Source organism: Epinephelus lanceolatus, chromosome 5 (assembly GCF_041903045.1).
Source record: "Epinephelus lanceolatus isolate andai-2023 chromosome 5, ASM4190304v1, whole genome shotgun sequence".
Classification (NCBI taxonomy): Eukaryota; Metazoa; Chordata; class Actinopteri; order Perciformes; family Serranidae; genus Epinephelus; species Epinephelus lanceolatus.
The window spans coordinates 27,422,131-27,443,109 of NC_135738.1; the positions used below are offsets into that span (position 1 = coordinate 27,422,131).

Here is a 20,979-nt window from a genome sequence, read left to right on the forward strand (position 1 = left end):
TAATGACAGTAGCTTACAACAACATTAATGAAAGTAATAATATTATAGTTATAGTTCTGGCTACTGTGGTACAATATGTTGAAAGTATGTATTAATATCTGGCAGTATGCATGTGTGACAATAGTCATATGTGTATAATAACAGTAGAAGTATGACTAATGACTAATGATGGCAGCAGCAGCAGGAGGCATCTGGCAGGACCACGGCAGCAGCACAACCACACACGTCACGCTGTCCAGGCACCGCTGTGATATGAGTTAATCTGAGAGACAGTGGAGCACAAAGGCTCCGGAGAAGAAGCCGAGTTAGTGACATCCAGAATAGCCGAGTTAGCAAGATGCAGTAATAGGATGAGAGAGAGAGAGAGAGAGAGAGTGAGAGAGGGAGAGAGAGGGAGCCCGGTGTATTATAGGGGGTCCTCCGGCAGACTAGGCCTAAGTCAGCCTAACTAGGGGCTGGTACAGGGCAAGCCTGAGCCAGCCCTAACTATAAGCTTTATCAAAGAGGAAAGTCTTAAGTCTAGTCTTAAATGTGGAGACGGTGTCTGCCTCCCGGACCGTAACAGGAAGATGATTCCACAGGAGAGGAGCCTGATAGCTGAAGGCTCTGGCTCCTGATCTGCTTGCTCCATAAAGCAATGCTTTATTGATGCTATTACTGTAAGGTGTTTCCCGTATTTTGTCCACCTTGTAGACATGCTCAAGTGGCAGATGAAAGGAATAAGCCTCACTTGTACCTTACCAGCTAACCCTTTCCTCAACATCACAGTCTTCCCAACAAACACAATCAGCCCTTAACAATGTTAGTGAATCACATGTAACACTTCCACAGTGAACCCGCCAGCTAACAGTCAAATGAATGCTTGTTTATGCTGCTGGTCTTGTATTTCCCTGAACCAGTCTCACCAATTGCTCTCACATGTGGGCTTAATTTGTTTTGCCTGATGTGCTCGTTTGTTTGGTGAAAACATTTTATGTGCAGTGGAATTGCAGCTTGAAAACATCATAAATGGCGGCATGTGATATGTTTCTCTGTGTGTGAGTGTCTCTGACGGAATTTTATCAGATGAATACACCATGGTAGACCCCTTTTGGCCCTGTGCACATAGCTGCGGAGCTACCTGTTGTGACCTTGGGTCAGGAAACATTTAATATCCGACAGAAAGGGAAGAAATTGGAATGAGGAAGAGCGGAGATGTAATAGACATATTTCAGTTTGCATAACTTTAATTTAATGGTCCAGTGTGTAGGATTTAAGGATATATTGGCAGACATTGAATACAGTATACAAGTAATTTTTCTTTAGTGTATATCCATCCATCCATTTTCATCTGCTTATCTGGGACCGGGCAGGCCAAGCAAAGCACCCCAGACATCCCTCTCCCCAGCGACGGTTCCCAGCTCCTCCTGGGGGACCCCAAGGCGTTCCCAGATCAGATGAGATATGTAATCCCTCCAGCGTGTTCTGTGTTTGCCTCGGGGCCTCCTACCAGTGGGACTTGCCCTGAACACCTCCAGGAGGCATCCTGATCAGATGCGCGTACCACCTCAACTGACCACTTTCGACGCAAAGGAGCAGCGGCTCTACTCTGAGCTCCCTCAGGGTGTCCGAGCTCCTTACACTATCTCTAAGGCTGAGCCCAGCCACCCCACGGATGAAACTTATTTCGGCCGCTTGTATCCGTGATCTCATTCTTTCGGTCACTACCTAGACCTCATGACCTTAAGTGAGGGTTGGGACGTAGATGGACCACTAAATCAAAAGTGTGTAATCACCTGAAAATAAGAGTCCTGGTGTTTTCTTTACCTTACACTGAGCCGTTTATATCCACATAGCAAGCAGGTCCTCGTCCACAAATTCAGCCATGTTGCACTGCCATGTTTCTACAGTAGCCCAGCATGAACAAACCAAACACTAGCTCTAGATAGTTCGGAAAAACACTGATTATAAAGTAAGACTGCTTTACTCCGTGTTTGTGCAAGTCTTAATCACCTGGTCTGTTTGTGGTGGAGAGAAAGAGACCTCTGCAGATAATTAGGCTTCTGGAAAAAAACCTCCTGAACATTAAACACTGAAGGAATCCTAACCAGGAGTTCACACTTGCTACATGGGAGAAGTTTCAGCTGATTGCAATCTGCAGTCTTTACCACCAAATGCCACTAAATCCTACACACTGTTCCTTAAATGAACACTATCAACACTATCATTACCACAGCGCAGCATTTAAGTGCACTGAAGAGCATATAATGCAACTTGCATCCAGGGCAGTAGCCAGGATTTTAGAAATCATGAGTCAAAGCCACCACTGTGGCACATTCAAGTGTATTTACTGTGAAATGTGTTTTGATAGAGCAGTTCCTTCAAGAAAATTGTTACAACAATAAATGTTCCTTATAATTGGTACAAGATTACACACTTATTTCCAGGAAACTCAGGGATTCCCAAGAAAATGATGGACCCAATAAAATAAATTATTTTATTTCATTTTATTTCCAAATGCAGATGTCTAAATGCTGTTTCAAAGTCCTCTTTATGCTGCCTGGAGAAGAGCTGCAATAATTAATCAATTAAATGCCAACCATTAAATTAGTCAATTATTGTTTGAAATTGAATAATTAGTTTGAGTAATTTTTTTAAAGAAAAAAAAAAGCCAACATTCTCAGATTTCATTAAATAATAATGTGTTTTGGTTCTTTGACAGTTAACTGGATATCAAAACAAGATATCTGAGTACGTCATCCTGGGCTTTGGGAAACACTGATCAACATTTTTTTTTTGTATTAGTTTTCTGCCATTTTTTTAATTCTTTATTTTTATAATTTTTTTTAGCAAAAATAAAAATACAGACAAAACTAAAAGCATCAGACAGGGACATCATAGGTAAAGGTGAAATGCTTAATATCTTGTGAAACATAAAATGAGAAGCAGGTTACATTGTAGTATCACGGATAATGGGTCCTTTATATCCTTGATCATACTTTAAGATCTCGAAGGTCCTTATGATCCTTGACTTTGATTCCTGAAAATCCAGGGTATCTTTAAGGGGGGAGAAATCCTCCACTCATTCACGAGCTCTAGTCTGTCCTATATGTCTTCGTAATGTGGGAGATAAGACAAAATTCACTACACAAAATAAACATATAGATAAAAGATCACTTCAAAGATTTAAATTTTTTCCATAACATATATCTCCTTAAGTACTCTATCCATTCAGAGGTTGTATTCTCATTTTATAGAACAAACTAATTGATAAACTGAGAAAAAAAATTGACAGATAATTCGACAAATTAAAATAGTCATCAGTTGCAACCCTAGTCTGGAATGATTTTCTGGTAAAAAAATGTAGAATGCTTGTAAGTAAAAAAGGTGGGTTGAAAATCACTGCGATCTGCCTGAAAGATGTGGATGTTTTTTATCAGAAGAGTCTCTTGCAACACTGTCGAAAAAAAACAAATTCTCAGAAAAATACAGATGACATGACCTCACTGTCCTCAATAGGAGTTGCAGCCCTGCCTGTGTCTTCCCACATCTCTGTCTTCACTCCTTCCCTTCATGTTCACAAAGCGTCTGCGCTAACACAGCAGGATAATGGGACTGTATGTGTCTTGATTTCCTGATTTTTGTCCTTTCAATGAAATAACTCCCTTGACGATAAAGCCTTGCAAAACCACATTGATATGGATATGTATTATATTACGGATGGCTCCCACTTTAAGCTTTTCATTTTCCCTCCAGTTCCAAGCTGTGGAGGAGCTCACTGACTCCTCAGAGACATCTCAAGTCTTTGTTGGATAACATGCAACGCATGCCTTTGTACCGTACGTGATCAGATTGAGTTTCAGTTTGACTTTTAGTATCATGTGCTAACAACAATAGAAGGTAGAGTTTCAGTTTGAAACTCTGTGCTGAACAAAGTGGGCTGACTGCAGTTTCTGCTGGGACCTAAATGTTGCTTCCTGATGGTAGAGTTGTTGGATGTTGCTTGGCCTTCACATGGCCTTTGGGGAAACTTGTACTGTGTCACTGTGTACTTGATCAGCGCTCCCCACTGTTTACAAAAGACAGAGCCCTCTCAGGTTTCTGCTGTGGGGGAAAGTAACACAGAAAAGAAAACTATTGCCCCCCCCCGACTGTTTGGGTAACATTCTCCTCCTCTGTGTCCTGAGTCTCTGCTATAATCAACCTTGTCTGACCTGAGCTGCTCAAGTCTCCCCCGCCCGTTCCTGGCACTGCCTGTCTTGGTTCACAGCTGGTGCTGCCCTCCGCTGCCTGTGAGAGTTTTCAGACCACCTAAAGAAGCATAGGGCAGGCTTTGTCTTTGTCTTTTTCTCCATGCATCTCTCTGGAGTCGGAGGAATCTGCAGACAGCAGAGCTGCGAGGGGGCTGGGGGAGGGAGGGGGGTGCGAGGATGCCGGAGGTGGGGATCGGCAGCTCATCCCCAGCTTGGACACCAGAGCCGCAGTGTGGCGTGCCGGTGCACATTTTAAAACACCACGACTGTCTGCTCCTCGCTGGGTTTTGTTTGTTCCTCTCCTCCTCTCCCTCACCCCCACTCCCCCCCTCCCTCCTCCTCCTCTTACTTCTGTCAGTTCTTCTACCTCTATTTCTATCTCTCCTTCTTTCTCGTGGCTCTTACATCACCTGACTGGAGTTTTTTCTCGTCAATGCAGCAGCAAGCAGATGAGTCAGGCTGGGCTGACTCTCCTCTACCGCCATCCTTCCTCCCCTCTCCTCTCCTTCCTCTCTGCAGACCTAGCCAGCAGACTGCATCGCCCAGAAGGGAGGCGAACAAGAGCAAAAACCTGTCACCCCCACCCTCTTTTCAACTCCCCCCCCACAGAGCGTTTCTTTCACTGGTGTTAGAGAGTCACGTCCTCCGTCAGAAAAGGGGAAACGTTAAGTCAAACATGATTCAATCTGCAATCAGTCAAAGAGCGTGCATCGGGATGCTTCCTTACAAAGCACAGTGCTGAGTTTGTAGTTGCACTGAGATTGTGTCTGTGCATTAGTGTGTGGAAATGAGAGAGGCTAGCTCAATGGATCCTCACCTTCAGTTCAAGCAGTGTGTGTGTGTGTGTGTGTGTGTGTGTGTGTGTGTGTGTGTGTGTGTGTGTGCGTGTGCATGTGTGTGTGTGTGTTTGTGAGACAGCTCAGCCAGACAGTGCAGGCAGACAAGTGTCTCTGCTGACTGCAGATGAGATGGAGTGTTTACTGACACAGGGAGCATCAGCCGCACGTGCTCCTCCACATCTTCACTCTTCAGTGCACTTAGTTTGAGGCTCTTCAGCTGGACTGTAGCCGGGCAGCCTTTACGGCGAGGCGTGGAGGTGCCTCTTTTGGCTCATCGTGCAGTTTAGAGAGCTGTTGAAAAGATATATACCATCAATTGGGACCAGTGTTTGTCTTTGATAAATCAGTTTCAGTGTTAAGCAGAGACTTTTTTTTCCTGTGCCACATTGCAGTTTTGCGCTGTTTGCAATGCACCAGCAACTACTGTAAACAACGGTTACAAAGACAGCTACACAAATGAGTCATATTAAGCTGAATAGCAATTAGCAGTATGTGTCAGCTTTAATAGAGGTGTGACAATCATAATAAGGGAACTTGCAAAAGGACAAAGAGGCCAGAAAATCGCTGTCTGAAAAATTATGTAATGTAACAAAGGGAAAGGTTTAAAACTTATGACTGTGTATGCTGAACATGGGAAAACTGCATTAACTTCGACACCGATTGTCTGACTAATAATTATCTGATTAATCAATAAATCGTTCAGTGAAAATAATGTCAGAAAACATTTGATGACATCTACATCTACAGATTTCTGAAGATATTTAATTCACAATAAATAAAAAGAAAAGCAGGAGCCAGAAGATGTTTTGCTTTTTTACTTGATAAAAGACGAATCGATAAAATGATTAATCACTTGGATTGGCACCTCAGCACCACCACAGCATGAGCCTAATCAAAACCGCAAACCTCTAATATTTTCAGGTGTTTCTCTTGTTTTGTCCACCACCTGTACCTCAGCGGAAGGCTGATTGTCCTACTAACACGTTTCCATAGAAACCACAGGTGGCTCCCCTCCATCCATTCATCCTTTTGCTCTACCCTTAGATTGATCTGTTTACCAACTATTCATCCATCCTTCCTCTCTGTTGATCAATAATGACGGAGGTGAGGTGACATCAAAACAAGGCCAGTTTGAGTTGTTGTCATAGAAACTGATGCTGACCACCCGCAGTGTCCATACATCCTTTATATGCCATTCATCCATCCATCCATCCTTCGCTTCCTCCTGTAGCACAATAAAAATAGGTGGTGACGAGCACAATGCAAGTCACCCACCTGTCAGTCACTTTCGCACTTCGATTACACAACTGCCGTGGAGAGATTATCTCCACGAATCCTTTAATCTCATTTCTGTTTATCTGCGTCAAATGTCACAAGAGATGCACGGAGATGGGAGAGATTGAAAAAAATGTACAGCTCTTAAATAAATGTGTAGCTAGAAGAACACAGGTGCTGGTTTTGCGAGCGTATACATAAAGCATCATCTCTTTTAATCACTTTTCACTACAGTGCTTCTGTATCTGTATTTTTCAATTCCTTTTCATTTTGTCAGAGTTTTTGTTATTTCCAACTCTGTTCTTTGTCCACTCACTGAATGCAGTTGCCACACTCACAGACATCCATGTGAAGTTTAAATTGATATTAAAATTTCCACCTATGGTCTCAAGCTTAAGACAGAAGAAAGAAAATTCACTAGTTGTAACAACCGTATCTTTTTCTGTCTCGGCTGCCATCTCAGAGTCTTTTATAAATGCTCTGTTAGTGTCTACTTATTGGACAACAATATTATTGTCACGCTTTTCAATGAGAGGCTCCAATTTCTTTGTTGATAAGAGCATTGTCATCCTGGAAGCCATTGCTCCCATCAAGAAAGAAATGCATCATGAGATGACGGCAATCATTCCAATTAGGTGTAAGATGAAATCTGCTCAGCCCTCTCGTCTGGATGATTGGACGGATTTCATGCCAGTGGATACACCCCACCACAAATGTTCTCTTGGATGGGACATTTGCTAACATGTCCCTCATTTCGATGTTATTTTAGTAGTTAAGGCTCACAAATGCAACTTTTTCAAAAATGTGACTAAAATGTGAATTTCCTAGTTTGAGGCTGATACTCTCGCAGACTGTGATATGGATTTAACATCATGATTTCTGTCTCCACAGGGAAACGAGTTAAGAAAGATCCTCCTCACACGCTACTTTGGAAATCAAAAGCTTCTCTCCAAGTCAGAGCTTGGGAGTGGAAACAGCTCATCTGGCGGCTTTGTCAAGCCGTCATCCGGAGGTACTGAGAACCCCAAATAAACCCAATAGACACTGCAATAACTGCTCGCTGCAGAGGAAACAACAGCAGCTAACATGACAGCTTCTTAGGAGGAGTGCTGCTTGACAATCGCTCGAAGACTTTTGGTTAAAGCAATTCCTAAAGCACCACATAGAAAAAATACATGTATGTGTGTGTATACACATATATACGTGTGCATAAATGTGTACATATAAGTGTATATATATATATATATATATATATATATACATGTACATGTATATATGTTATGTATGTTAAATGTTAATGCTCCACAATGTCTGCAGGGGGTTCTCCTATGCTGGACTCTGACAAGCCAGGCAGCAGTGTGGTGGAGATCCAGTGTCTCCTGGACAACGTTGGGACATCAGAGCTGGTGATTGATCTCATTGTCAACACCAAGAACGACCGGGTATTCGAGGAAAGCATCCTGCTGGGCATTGCCCTTCTCCAGGGCGGAAACACGCAGATACAGGTGTGGGCATCACAGACACTTAAATCATTATGTCCGTCCACGCTGATCAGCTATAACCTTGAGCGCACACTCACAGATTCAGATTCAGATTTATGTTGATTACTTCTCTGCCCCCCCCCACCAAGAACTCCTTCTATAGCCAACTCTACAAGCAGAAGAAGTCGGAGAGGTTCTTCAAGGTGTTCTACGACCGCATGCGTTTGGCCCAGCAAGAGATCCGAGCCACCGTGTCCGTCAACATGTTCGAGGTCAGCTGCAGAAAAAGGGACGACGACAGTGACGTCAGTAGCATCAGGTTGAAGAAAGGTACAGTCGAGTAGTGATGCATTTTAACCTTTGAGTTATAACTAACAAGCTACTGCTCTTTGGCTTTGCTCTCGAGTGCAGCCAAAAAGACACTTGTCACCTCTGATGTCTGGAACATGCAGCAAGCCGCTGTGTCAAAACAAAGCTGAAAGTAAGGTTTATATAAAGTGAACCACCTGGACGATGATGTCAGCTGTACCTAGAGATGAGTATTTAAAAGTGGCATACTGAATCAGTGGGGTCATGTCTCAAGACACAGCTCAGCATTTCCATAGAAACAGGTCTAGACTGAGTGAAAAGCCAAAAAACACTCTAAAATATAAACTTGATAACCTCAACGCTTTTACAGTATGCATGCTCCTAAAGTTGAGCTCGACCTTGAGGTTAAACAATAGCGGAGAATAAATGCTGAATGATCTTTGTTGCTCTGCTGACCTCTCTGCAGACTGTTGTTCCCAGGTCCTGCAGTCACATGTCAGACGCCATGTGACAGCCCACATCACAAGCCTATCAAAAGGCCATTGTATCAAGATCGGGTACTTCCATCCTACAGAACCCCACTCAATATTTGCCCACATGTCAGAGGGGGGGGTTGTCTGCATTTCTTTTGTAATATATCTTTGTGTCAAAGTGAGAGCTGCCATTGATCTGTATCTGAAATGCTAACCTTTTGCATGCTGCTTGTTTTCCTCCATCGTTTACAAAGATCTTCTGCAAAATGACCCTGTGCTGTCCAATCATTTAACAGCTCGTCCTGTTTTTTAATATCTCTTTTTTCCTGCATGCTGTACTCTAGGGAAAGACTCAGGGCTTCTCATGAGGGACGATATGCGAGGGCAGCTGAAGGAGGCCTCCTCAGTGACCTCAAAGGCCTTTTGTGCCTTCAGAAAGGAGCTGGATCCCGACCTCGAAGGCCTCGGCCAGAACAGCGAGATAGTTGGGGCCGAAGAGGTTATTGAAGAAACTCAGATGAGCCCAGCCATCACCATCATGAAACCAATCCTACGTTACCTACAGCTCCTCTGTGAGAACCACAACACAGACCTGCAGGTACTGGTCTCTTTTTGGAGACCATCTACTCTCAAAGTTCCAGGGTGTGGGATTTAGGGTGATATAGTGGCAGAAATGGAATATGATACAATACGTTTTTTTTGTGTGTGTGTGTGTGTGTGTGTAAGAATCTGTGTATCTACATAGGGACTGAGTCCTTGTCCACGGAGATTGCCATGTTGCACCGCCGTGTTTCTACAGTAGCCTAGAGCAGACAAACCAAACACTGGCTCTAGATAGGGCCATTCCTATTTTCGTGTTGTCCACTGTAGTTAGCAGCCCCTCCACAATGAGCAGTATTGGAAAAACAGAGATTACATAACGTGAAAGTAATTTACTCAGTGTTTTTACTGGATTAAATCACTGAGTCCATTTGTATTGGATGAAAAGAGACCTCTGCAGATAATTCGACTTTCACTAAAAACTTCCTGAACTATGAACACTGAAGGAATTATACCCAGCAGAAGTTACAGCAGGTCACAATCTGCAGTCCTCGCTGCTCGATGCCACTGAATCCCCCCAAATCTTACACACTGCTCCTTTAAATTGACTGCCGATTGACTGTTTTCTTTCTCTGAATCCAGAACTTTCTGCGCAACCAGACGAACAAGACAAACTACAATCTGGTGTGTGAGACTCTTCAGTTCTTGGACTGTATTTGTGGAAGCACCACTGGAGGCCTCGGGCTGCTTGGCCTTTATATCAATGAGAGTAATGTGGACCTGGTTCGCCAGACGCTGGAAACCATCACAGAATACTGCCAGGGACCCTGCCATGAAAACCAGGTAGGTGGAGGATAAGTTAATTTATTTAGGTATGACAAGGTTTAGTCTTCTTCTGAGGATTTTGTCCTTTCTAACATACATTCGTTCTTATTTTTCCAGAGCTGTATAGCCAAGCATGAGTCAAATGGCATTGACATTATTATAGCACTGATTGTCAACTCCATCAACCCCCTGGGGAAGCATCGGCTGGACCTTGTGCTGGTGCTTAAGGTGAGCAGCAGGTGCATCCGAGAGTCCTGAGAGGCTGCTCGCGATGATGCACGGCCACTGCAAGCCATTGCTATGGCAATACTTATGGTTTGCTTTATAGCAGTAATTACCTATAGTGCTATAGTACTAGAAACTAGAAACAAGACAACCGGAGGGAGCCTGACTCATTCCCCGGTGTTTAAAAAAGCAATACAGCAAAAACTGCACATTTTAATGAATAAATGGAGCCATGTTTTTGTTTAGAAAAAGTGTTGCAGCTCTGTTTTTTCCATGTGAGAACTGCTGATGTCTGCTACCTGTTATATCTAGCTGTTGGACTGCTTCAATCTTATAACTCAACAATAAAAATCTAACATTTCAGATGGGTTGATTCTGCTAAAAAATAGCATCCACCAAGAAATTACTTCCTGCATTACTCAGCTCTGTACTTTGTAGTTTATCAACATGTAAAAGCTCATTGGTGGAGCCTTGTGTTGTAGAACAATGCCTCCAAACTCCTCTTGGCTATCATGGAGAGCCGCCATGACAGCGAGAACGCAGAGAAGATTCTCTACAAGATGAGACCCACTGAACTGGTGAGTCTTTGTCAGCATGAATACACACACGCATAGCTCAGTCCCATGTACAACCTACTTCTTAGTAAATAGACTTTAAGTTGCAGTAACCTTTCTTAATTTTTGCGCATCAGGTGGACGTCATGAAGGAAGCCTACGCCCAGGGTCTGGAGAGTGAGGAGGAGGAGGACAGCGCTGGAGACCAGATCAAGCCCAGAGACGTTGGACACAATATTTACATTCTGGCCCACCAGGTAATGAAAATGCCTGAGTTTGTTTTTGTCTGAGATGGAGACATTACTGCATTTCCTCTCTTTTCCTCTCCGTCTGTCTGACCTTCTGTTGACCTCAGGGCCATGCACACAGCTAATGTGTGTGTGTGTGTGTGTGTGTGTGTGTGTGTGTGTGTGTGTGTGTGTGTGTGTGTGTGTGTGTGTGTGCGCGTCCACATGCATGTTCCTTTGTGAGTGTGTCCTCTGCACTAAATGATGAGAGACCGCTCTTCTATGAACGAGTCGCTATGGCAGTTTTCTAAAATTAGCTTTCAGGATGTGACACTGGTTGTGCAGACAGGTAGGCTGTAGGCTCACTAAGGCAGGCGCTAGTCTCTGTATTACTAAACAAATGTGCTTTGCCTCGTTTAGAGTGCATTTGTATTGTGTGTGTGTGTGTGTGTGTGTGTGTGTTTGTGTGTGTGTGTGTCTCTAACGTCCGTCATTTAGAGAGGGCAGACAGAGTCTAGCGGGTTTTCACTTCTGCCTCTTTAGAGCTGAAGTGTCAAACAGGGTATTTTTGTCCGACCAGCAGACTAGTTTCATCATGACAAGGAAGGCTTTTTTTTTTTTTTTGACTGTTCGACTGTTAGTTTTCTTTTCTTTGTTGACCTCAGACAGTGAAAACACACAGACACTCATGCACACATATCTGCTGATTGCACAGAGACTCAGATATAAGCTTATCAAGTATCTTTTAGAAGATATTATCTGGTATTTGCTCCTCAGGGCAGCTGCCATTCACCATAATTGGTGTGTAAGATAAGAAATGAATAATGAGTAAATAAACAAGAGTGAATGATAAACAGTAGTTCATAGAAATAAGGACAGTGAACAACTGTAGATATTTTTTACAGGCAGTCATGGGATTTACAGAAGGTTAATTACAAAGACTCCATTTGTTTCCCTGTTTGGCAGTTATACCTATTCTATATATTAAAAGGTGTTGGTATGCCAATGTGGAGCTCACACTTTTTTTCTGCTGCTCCCGGGTGGTCACAAAAACAGTTATTGCAGGTTAAAGCATCCAAGATTACCTAACAGAAGTATATACATAGAACAGAGTGGAAGGGCATTATGGATAAGTTACATAAGTGTCTTCATGTAAAGTCTTGTCTTTGGAGTGTAATGTACTCGTTCTACTTTGACCAGATATCCGTAAATGTATCCTACTTGTCCATTATTTGTCTTTTTTCCTCTTCTGTCTTCTATTTTCATGTCAAGTTGCATCATCTTGTTTTTACTCTCATTAAGTGGTCTAATATGTCCATATTTAAAGCATTGTGTCACAAGATGTAATTAGGCTTGGGAATCATAGACTGTTATTGTTATTATTGGCACAAAGCTTTTCAGTGTAAGTTAACAAGTGCAAATTCGCGATAGCCGTGACCAGAGGTTTGGTCTCGAGGCACATGATTTGGATTTGAGTGAGACTCGCGTCACATACTTGATGACTTCAGACTCAACTTGACAAAATAAAAGAAGACTTGCACTTTAACACCAATGACTCGATGACACCAGTGACCAGTGACTTCACTTGGGCTTGAGCCTTTTGACTTGAAAATACTTGATACCTTCCCTCAAGGTCAAAGATTAAAAAGTATCTTATTTAAAAAGTGCAACACAGATGAATTCATTTCCTGATTTAACGAGCCTCAAGGCTGTTAATTCCCAGCAAGTTAATTGTCCAGATCCACTTGGTTTGGAAACCATGAAGAACCAACCTTACATTACTGAGCACAAGTTGGGAAAAAATTATACCAAATATAAGTTTGTTCACATGTAAAGTCTATGCATTTGTCAACAAAAAACAGATTGCAGTCTGCAAAACATGTGGGTCAGAAATTACAAACCATGACGCCACAACTTCCACCTTCAGTCGACATTCGAAGTTGCACAAAGGACAGTAAGTTGAGGCTGATATTAACATAGTTAGTGAGCTTAGCTAATGTTAGCCTAACAGCTGAGCAACTTTTTAACAAACTTGTTTTCACAAACCAATGCAAATTTTAAAAAAGCATCCATGATTTTTGTAAATTTAATATTGGCATTACATTTGTTTAACAGCACATCATGACTTGTTAAGAACTCCAAACTCATACTTCAGGTCTTTGGACTTTACTCGGGACTGCTTATCTTGACTTGGGACTCGCCTGTCTTGATTTCAGACTTAACTTTGTGACTTTCAGAACAAAAATTTGGTCCCACCTTCGACTTTGACCACATATGTGCATGCATCCTTGTGTTTATGCATGCACACACACAACCTCACAACCACTTGTCACTAGTTGACACCTCCTTATGACAACTGCTTCATGAGTTTTTTACCAGCATGAACAGTTAACCAGCTGTCCTTTGGCTCAAGACCAGTCTTTTCACAAAATCTTGTGGAAGTCTGTGAATCCATTTGGCAGTTATGTGAATTTTTATTATATGCCCCCCCCTCCGTTTTGCCAATTGGCATGAACTCAAACACAATCATCACACACACACACTTGACCTCTATGCAAAATCACAGCTTCTTAGTGCAAAAACTGTGGCCACCAAATGGCTGGAAAGTTTCTGAGGACCGACTGATCAAAGCGGGACCTATAGAGCTGCCAGTCGCAGCTAAAAATTAAATAAATAAGTCATTTTGTTTTTGGATGCTAGCTGGCCCGACACAATAAGATGCTGCAGCAGAGCCTGAGGCCAGGGTCGGCGTTTGGGCCAGGGTCATGTGTGGATTCTGACACTGAGAAGGACGATGCCCTCCATTACTACGCCAATCACACAGCTCAGATAGAGGTAACCCTCATCATCATCACTTCATCCATTTATCCTCTGAATCTTTGAAACTTTATTTACCAAGCACATCACAGATTTCTTATCTCGTCATTAAAAAAATGTAAATCTATAAACCCATAATGACAATTTACTTAACATCTGTTCACCAGATTGTGCGTCACGACCGCACCATGGAGCAGATAGTATTTCCAGTCCCTAACATCTGCGAGTACCTCACGGAGGAGTCCAAAGTGCGTGTGTTCACCACCACAGAGAGAGACGACCAGGGCAGCAAGGTTAACGACTTCTTCCAGCAGTTTGACAACCTCTACAACGAGATGAGGTGGCAGAAGAAGATCCGCAGTAAGTCTTTACATTCTGAATCCAGCACTTGCAAAATAATGATGGTGGCAGCCAGGGCAGGCTGCAGGATGGTAAATCATGATTATCATCCAGAGTGTCTGGTTATTGTTATTTCCAGAATAAATTGAAGGGCCCGCAGCAACTTTGTGTGTCTGTGTGGTGAGTTTGTGTCCCTGTACTTATGCTTCCTGTTCTGTTTGTGCAGAAAATAAGGCTCTGTTTTGGTTCTCGCGCCACATCTCTCTTTGGGGGAGCATCTCCTTCTACCTGGCATGTTTGCTCAACATCGCTGTGGCTGTATTCTACCCCTTTGGTGATGACGGAGACGAGGGTGAGGATTTCTGATTTATTAATTTATTTTTAAAGAGTTTACAAAGTCTCTTACATCATGATACTCAGGCCAGTACATAGGCCTTTTCAAAGAAGACATTTTGACATGTCACATCAGGAAAAATACAGGTGTAAATAATTTAAAAATTTTTTTGCCTGTATTCTGAAAAAGACAATACTCCTACTTAGCTGTTGACATGGCTAATGAAAATTAATATTCCACTAATATTCCCATTTATATACAGCCATTTATACTCTGATTACAATATGATACGATGCGATGCGATGCGATGCGATGTGATACGGTACTGTACAGTGCAATGCAATACAATACGATGCGATGTGATGTGGTGCGATACGGTACAATACTTTTTACCCACAGTGAAATTTGTCCTGGACTCAGGAGCTACACAAGTATTGCTGACTTACAATATTGGTCCAGAAGATACGATACAATGTGATGTGACGCGATGTGATGTGGTGCGGTGCAATACAGTACTGTACGATACTATACGATACAATACGATGTGATGCGATATGATACGATGCAGTATGATACGATATTCTTTGTCCCCACAGGGAAATTTATCTTGGACCCAGGAGTTGCACAAGTATTGCTGCCCTACAATAAAGAAATAAAAAGCATACACCATAAAAAAAAACAAACAAACATAAAAACACATACAACACATAACAGTATTCAGCCATGTATGGCATGTATGGCACATAACACCAGCACACAGCAGAGCACCATAAGCAAAACACATCATTTATCACATGGAAAAGTGGAACGGCTGGAACAGCTTGTGACATTTTGCTTCTTTGCATCATAATAGGATTCCACTGGTGGCAGACTTGTTCAGCCATGCGAACACAGCCTCCATCTTTCATTTTTTCAACTGCCTCCTTGAAATATTCGCGTATATCCCAAACCCTGTTTATGTACAAGTCTTTCATAATGTTTTAAAGTTGGTGTGTTCCTCCTTTTGACCAGAAGTGTGGGCTTTTCTTTGGGGGCGTGCATCTCCACCCCAAGGCCTTGCAAACTTATGGCAAGTTTGTGTACAACAGGCAGAGCTGACCAGAAACAGGCCAGAGGCTATGTGTAGCAAACTATTCTGAATACACTGTATACATTTCCAAAGAATGCTCCTAAAACCCGAATAATATTGGCATATCCCACGTGTCTTAATCAGAAAATGTCTAATTCGGAAAATCCAAATGGAATATACTGTTTACATGACCTGTATCAAATTCAAACTATCCATCTTCAGAATAACAGGAGAATGTTAGTGTGCATGTAAACAACACTTTATTTAACAGAGACATTGATAATGTTATCAGTGCTTCTCCAACTATGACCAGTCAAAGTATCCGCTGTGAAAAGACCTCTTGTTTTAGGGACTTGATTTCACTTTGTGTTTGCATTTGAAAACAGCTCTCCCGTGTCACCTGAGGTTGTGTTTATTTAAAGGCCCACACACCCGTAGTTCACCCTCACAGGTGTTTCCACTTATTCGCCTGATTAGACTTCTGTTCAGGACAATGTCTGCTTGTACAGAACGTGCTTCGCTGAACTCTCCCTCACTGTCAACAACTTAGACTTTAATCGTTTTTATTATGGATGTTGAGGTTGGTGACCTCATGTGATTCCCTGTGTAGCTCCGTCCAGCTTCACCTAATCGGACAGGTTAACTGAAGACACCTTTGTTGGAGAGTTTTAAAGGAACGTAGTATTTTTTCATTTATCAGATCGTTAAAGCCTCGCTAAAACATGAACACACGTGGTTCTTTTGCCCCACACGTAAGTGTTTTCCTGAAAGCCTCTTAAATCAATAAATCATCAGGACGGCGCAGTTTCCTAAAGAATCTCCAGCTTCAGTTTGGCGGTTTACAGTGCGAGCTGAAGAAGCTGTTCTGAGTGATGAAGCTTAGGGTCCCCACGGACCACTGTTTGACATTTTAAAGTGTTGCCTCTGATTGTGTTGTGCTAAGTTAAGCTCTTCGCTCAGGTGAATAATTCATAAGAGAAATGCCGCAACGTTTCAGAGCACTGCTGTGTGGTACCTCTGATTTATGCTTGATTCTTCTGTTCAGGCACCTTGTCCCCGTTCTGGAATATCTCCCTGTGGGTGGCGTTGGGGGTGTCCACCACATTACTTCCTGTCTTACCCAAGCCGTGGGGCATCCTGTTCTTCCTGGTCTCCCTCATTCTACGTGCCATCTACACTATGGGCCTCGGTCCTGCTCTGTTATTGCTGGGTACTGTCAATGTAAGTAATGGAGGTGTTGTCGGGGGACATGTCCTTTCTCCACTGTTGACTCTTATTTCATCACTGAGCCTTGTTTTCTTCTCTTTCAGCTGTTCAACAAGTTAGTCTTTCTCGTAAGTTTTGTGGGCAACCAGGGGACGTTCACTCGAGGCTACAAAGCAGTGGTTATGGACATGCTCTTCATCTACCATTTGAGCTATGCCATCATCTGCGTCCTGGGCCTCTTTGTGCACGAGTTCTTCTACAGCTTCTTGGTAAGAAATCTCTCACACATTTCAGCTCCATTACTCTGTGACTGGGGGGTTGTCTTGAGTACTTGAGTACTCGAGCACTCGATTTGGATGCCAGTATTCATTTAACATATACAGTCATCACTTTTTTCAATTTTTGGACAGGATGTAGTGATGTAACTGCTACCTATGAATATGCGCCCAGATCTATCTTACTATATAATGATGAAAACTCTGTCTGTGTGTGTGTGTCTATGTCTCTGTTCCACGTTTTTCTCCTGACTGACTTGGTCAATCCATGTGAAATTTGGCACAGTGGTAGAGGGTCATGGGAGGATGCGAATGAAGCAATATTACATCAATTGGCCAAAGGGGGGCGCTATAGCAACCGATTGAAATTGCAAACTTTGAATGGGCATATCTCATAACCGCCCCCCGTCATAGAGACATGAAACTTTGCACAGAGATGCCTCTCCTCATGAGGAACAAATTTGCCTCAAGAACCCATAACTTCCAGTTCTATAGATTTTCCACCATTTTGAATTTCTTGAAAAACACTTCAAATCGATCTCTTCCTAGGAAGTTTGACCGATCTGCATGAAACTCAGTGAACATAATCTAGGGACCAATATCTAAAGTTCCCTCTTGGCAAAAGTTGGAAAACTTACTAAAACTGAGCTTCTATAAGGCAATGAATATTGCAGAGGGCGTGGCTCATCACATAAAGGTGTATAACATCTCAAGGGTTTCACCGATCACCACGCAACTTTGTAGGCATATGACCACACATAATCTGAGGGGACCCCTCCATTATTAACCCGATCAAACAAAATGGGGGCGCTAGAGAGCTAATTTCTTCACTAGGCCTAACCGCCATATCGATTTTTACTAAACTTGGTAGATATGTAGAACACGACGCCTCAAGGTGACTGGAGAAATGTAACTCTAATTGGCAACTGGGTGGCTCTATAACAGCAGAAAAATGCTTAAAAATGGCTAAAATGCGACCGATCGCTGTGGCTCCACCTGTGGCCCAATGTTTGTTTTTTCTAATTTTTGGTATGACTACGTCATGGTATGGTATGCTGTACATAATCACAGAAACTGTCAGTGTGTCATTCTGTCAGTCAGTCATTCTGTCTGTCCCATGTTTTTCTACTCACTGACGTGGTCAGTCTATGTGAAACTGCACATAGGGATTGAGGATTGGCATAGGTAGAAGGTGACAAAGCTACCAATGGGTATGGACTAGTATAGCAAAAACAATAGATCTGCACAGCCTACGATAGCCTTCAACGTTTTTAGTCAGACATCACTTGATCTATTGTTACATGCAGAAAGGGGACCAGGTATAAGAGTGATGTTTGGAAGTACTTGCATATCAAAGCTAATCCCTATAGTCTGTGCAACACAGAAAAGAAGGTAACCCTAACCCCTAATCACATTTTTGCTTGGGTGTTCATTTCCGACTCTGTTGTTACATTCTTTTGTTTGTTATTTGGAGTACTCTGTAATAATTCAATACAAGCACTCAAATATGGAAATTACTTAAAATGCACATTGCTAATTGTAACTGATTAATCAGCGTAGCACTTCAGAGATAAACCTTTCCATTGTGTGAGAGCAGTTGTTCTGAATAAATTATTTGCTGATGACTTGCTGATGTTGATCTCCCCCCGCAGTTGTTCGACCTGGTGATCCGAGAGGAGACGCTGCTCAATGTGATTAAGAGCGTGACGAGGAATGGCCGCTCTATTATTCTGACAGCTGTTCTGGCCATCTTCCTCGTCTACTTCTTCTCCATCATTGGCTTCCTCTTCCTCAAGGACGACTTCCGCATGGAGGTGGACCGCCTTCCTGCACCAGGTAAGAACTTCTTAACCTGTCATTGTTTTACTGTGCCATGTACAGTGACTTGAACAGTTTCAAAGTAAAGTAGATTTTACCTGGTGTAGCTTGACTCTGAATTGGCAGAATAAAAGTATCATTCACAAGGTGTCCTAGTGCTTTAAGATGATGCCCAAGTAACTGCGATGTCCCGTGTTTTAGTCTGGGTAGGAACCTTTGTTGCACGTCAGCTCCCGTCTTTCCCCCTTTGTTTCCTGTCAGGTCTATACTGCATTAAATGTCCCTGAAATACATTGAAATGTCCATTTGTCACTCTATTTTCTGTATGATGTGGCCTCTCTGCTTCTGAATTTAATCTTAGTTAACCTCAAGCATGTCCTAAACTTACACTGTTTTACAATGCCCTCATAAATGTCTAGGTGTCGTTCTTTGTCTACTCTAATGAGATTATACATCCTAGAAGTTAATGAGTTTCAAACCTCAAGCAAAATGAAAGATATGTGGCAGACGAGGCATTTGGTGGCTCTACATACGGGCCACTTTAACATTGTTGACAAAAACTTGTGTATTATCAGGACAATAATCAGAGGATTCTTTGGCTCAGCATGAATCCATTGCATTGAATCTTTTCCCCTTTTGGATTTATATGTCTCAATAAAAATTGTAGAATCAGTGTTTGCACACCTCGCCAGAAAAAAATTGTAGGATATGTACCGTATACTGTATATACATACTCAGGCACATGTTTTGAAAACACTGAGGAGAGTGTGGGTGTGTTAATGAGCTCCGGCACAGTGCTCCGACGGTCAGGAAGACAACCTGCTAGCACATGTGCACCTGTTGCATAACCTAGTGGCCGCGCCATCCTGTGTTTTGCTGAATAGAGCGCAGCAGACACAGCAGAGCAGTGGTGGGTTATGTAACCAGCTGGGCTCATGCCTGTCTATCTGTTAGCTGTGGGGTGAGCTGAGGCACAACCGGAGCTCCATCAAAGCTGAGGAGCACCCTGTCCACACTGCTGCTGCCTCTGGGCTGTGACCCTGTGCCCCGCCTCTGCCCCCCCGTCCCCTCCACTCTTCTTCTTCTTCTTTCTCTGCCTCTTGTCCCCCAGCCTTGCCCTCTGTCCTCCAGCCTGTCAGGGAAGAAGGCCCTTTCGGTGACACTCTGGCCCAGGTGTACAGTTCTCCTTCTGCCTGTCTGCCTGAGCCGATCACACTCAAGCACAGCTCCTCTGCTGCTCAGGGCTTTGCCGATGTGCAAATGATTTGTTCAGGTTTTTTCAGCAACACTTCACCGCCCACCCAGCAGCTGCTGCCTCAGTTTACATAACGTCTGACTATATCTTTCTTGCTGATTTTACCGGTGCTGACGAGAATAAGCGGGAAGGAGTTTTAATGCTGGAGCACAATTTAATCATCTTCTTTCATTTGTAAATTATCGGTGCTGTTATCATTAATCAACCTCACATAATTTCCCCTTTTTCTCTTTTTTTCTTTCTTTAAAAAGGAAAAAGGGATTTAATGAGTAACAATGGAGCCGCTGAGTCATGTATGAAAGATAGCTGCCCTGTTTCAACACCTAAACCTGTGCCTGGTAAGTTTTGATCAAATCAGATTAAATTAAATTACATTTTTAATTTATTTTATTTTATTTCCCGCCCATTATGAACTGCTGAGTGGACACATTTTAAGAGTTTGTGGTTTGACCGAGGTGTGGGTGTGTACTTTACCTTTCCGGCAGTAGTCAGTTCCTGAAAGGTTACTCATACACAGACGCACACACTGAGACATGCACACACAGTCATACACTGTTACACACACACACACGCACACACACAAAGAAAGTTGATGAGGCAGAGGGGGTGACTCACACTCCTGTTTGTGTTCCTGCATCTCCCTCGATCACCTGCACCATAGGGGCACACACGTGATCTCATCCACATCCCTCACCTCCTCTTTCTCCTCAGCAGTCGTGCTGTGCATGCCATTTTCTATTTACAGTGTTTGTACATTTAATATAAGATATGAATAAGACTTTATTGAGCTTTAATTCTTCTCATTTTGCTCTGTTTTATTTTCACATTTGAGGAGGCGAGGGAGTTGAAGGTATCCATCTGATCTTTAGTCACACCATTAGCAGCT

At 42.8% G+C, this 20,979-nt stretch overlaps 1 protein-coding gene across 2 annotated transcripts in view; it reads left to right on the plus strand.

Moving 5' to 3' along the window:
• Positions 1–20,979, plus strand: part of itpr2 (inositol 1,4,5-trisphosphate receptor, type 2) — an 80,889-nt gene that overhangs the window by 43,029 nt on the left and 16,881 nt on the right. For both annotated transcript variants that reach the window (XM_033634213.2, XM_033634214.2), the window contains exons 38-52: positions 7,238–7,358; positions 7,664–7,851; positions 7,977–8,157; positions 8,954–9,207; positions 9,792–9,992; positions 10,092–10,202; positions 10,682–10,777; positions 10,891–11,010; positions 13,681–13,815; positions 13,965–14,157; positions 14,363–14,488; positions 16,585–16,760; positions 16,850–17,014; positions 18,673–18,856; positions 20,345–20,431. In XM_033634213.2, the coding sequence (XP_033490104.1) occupies positions 7,238–7,358; positions 7,664–7,851; positions 7,977–8,157; positions 8,954–9,207; positions 9,792–9,992; positions 10,092–10,202; positions 10,682–10,777; positions 10,891–11,010; positions 13,681–13,815; positions 13,965–14,157; positions 14,363–14,488; positions 16,585–16,760; positions 16,850–17,014; positions 18,673–18,856; positions 20,345–20,431 (2,338 nt within the window). The remainder of the gene's footprint in view (positions 1–7,237; positions 7,359–7,663; positions 7,852–7,976; positions 8,158–8,953; positions 9,208–9,791; positions 9,993–10,091; positions 10,203–10,681; positions 10,778–10,890; positions 11,011–13,680; positions 13,816–13,964; positions 14,158–14,362; positions 14,489–16,584; positions 16,761–16,849; positions 17,015–18,672; positions 18,857–20,344; positions 20,432–20,979) is intronic.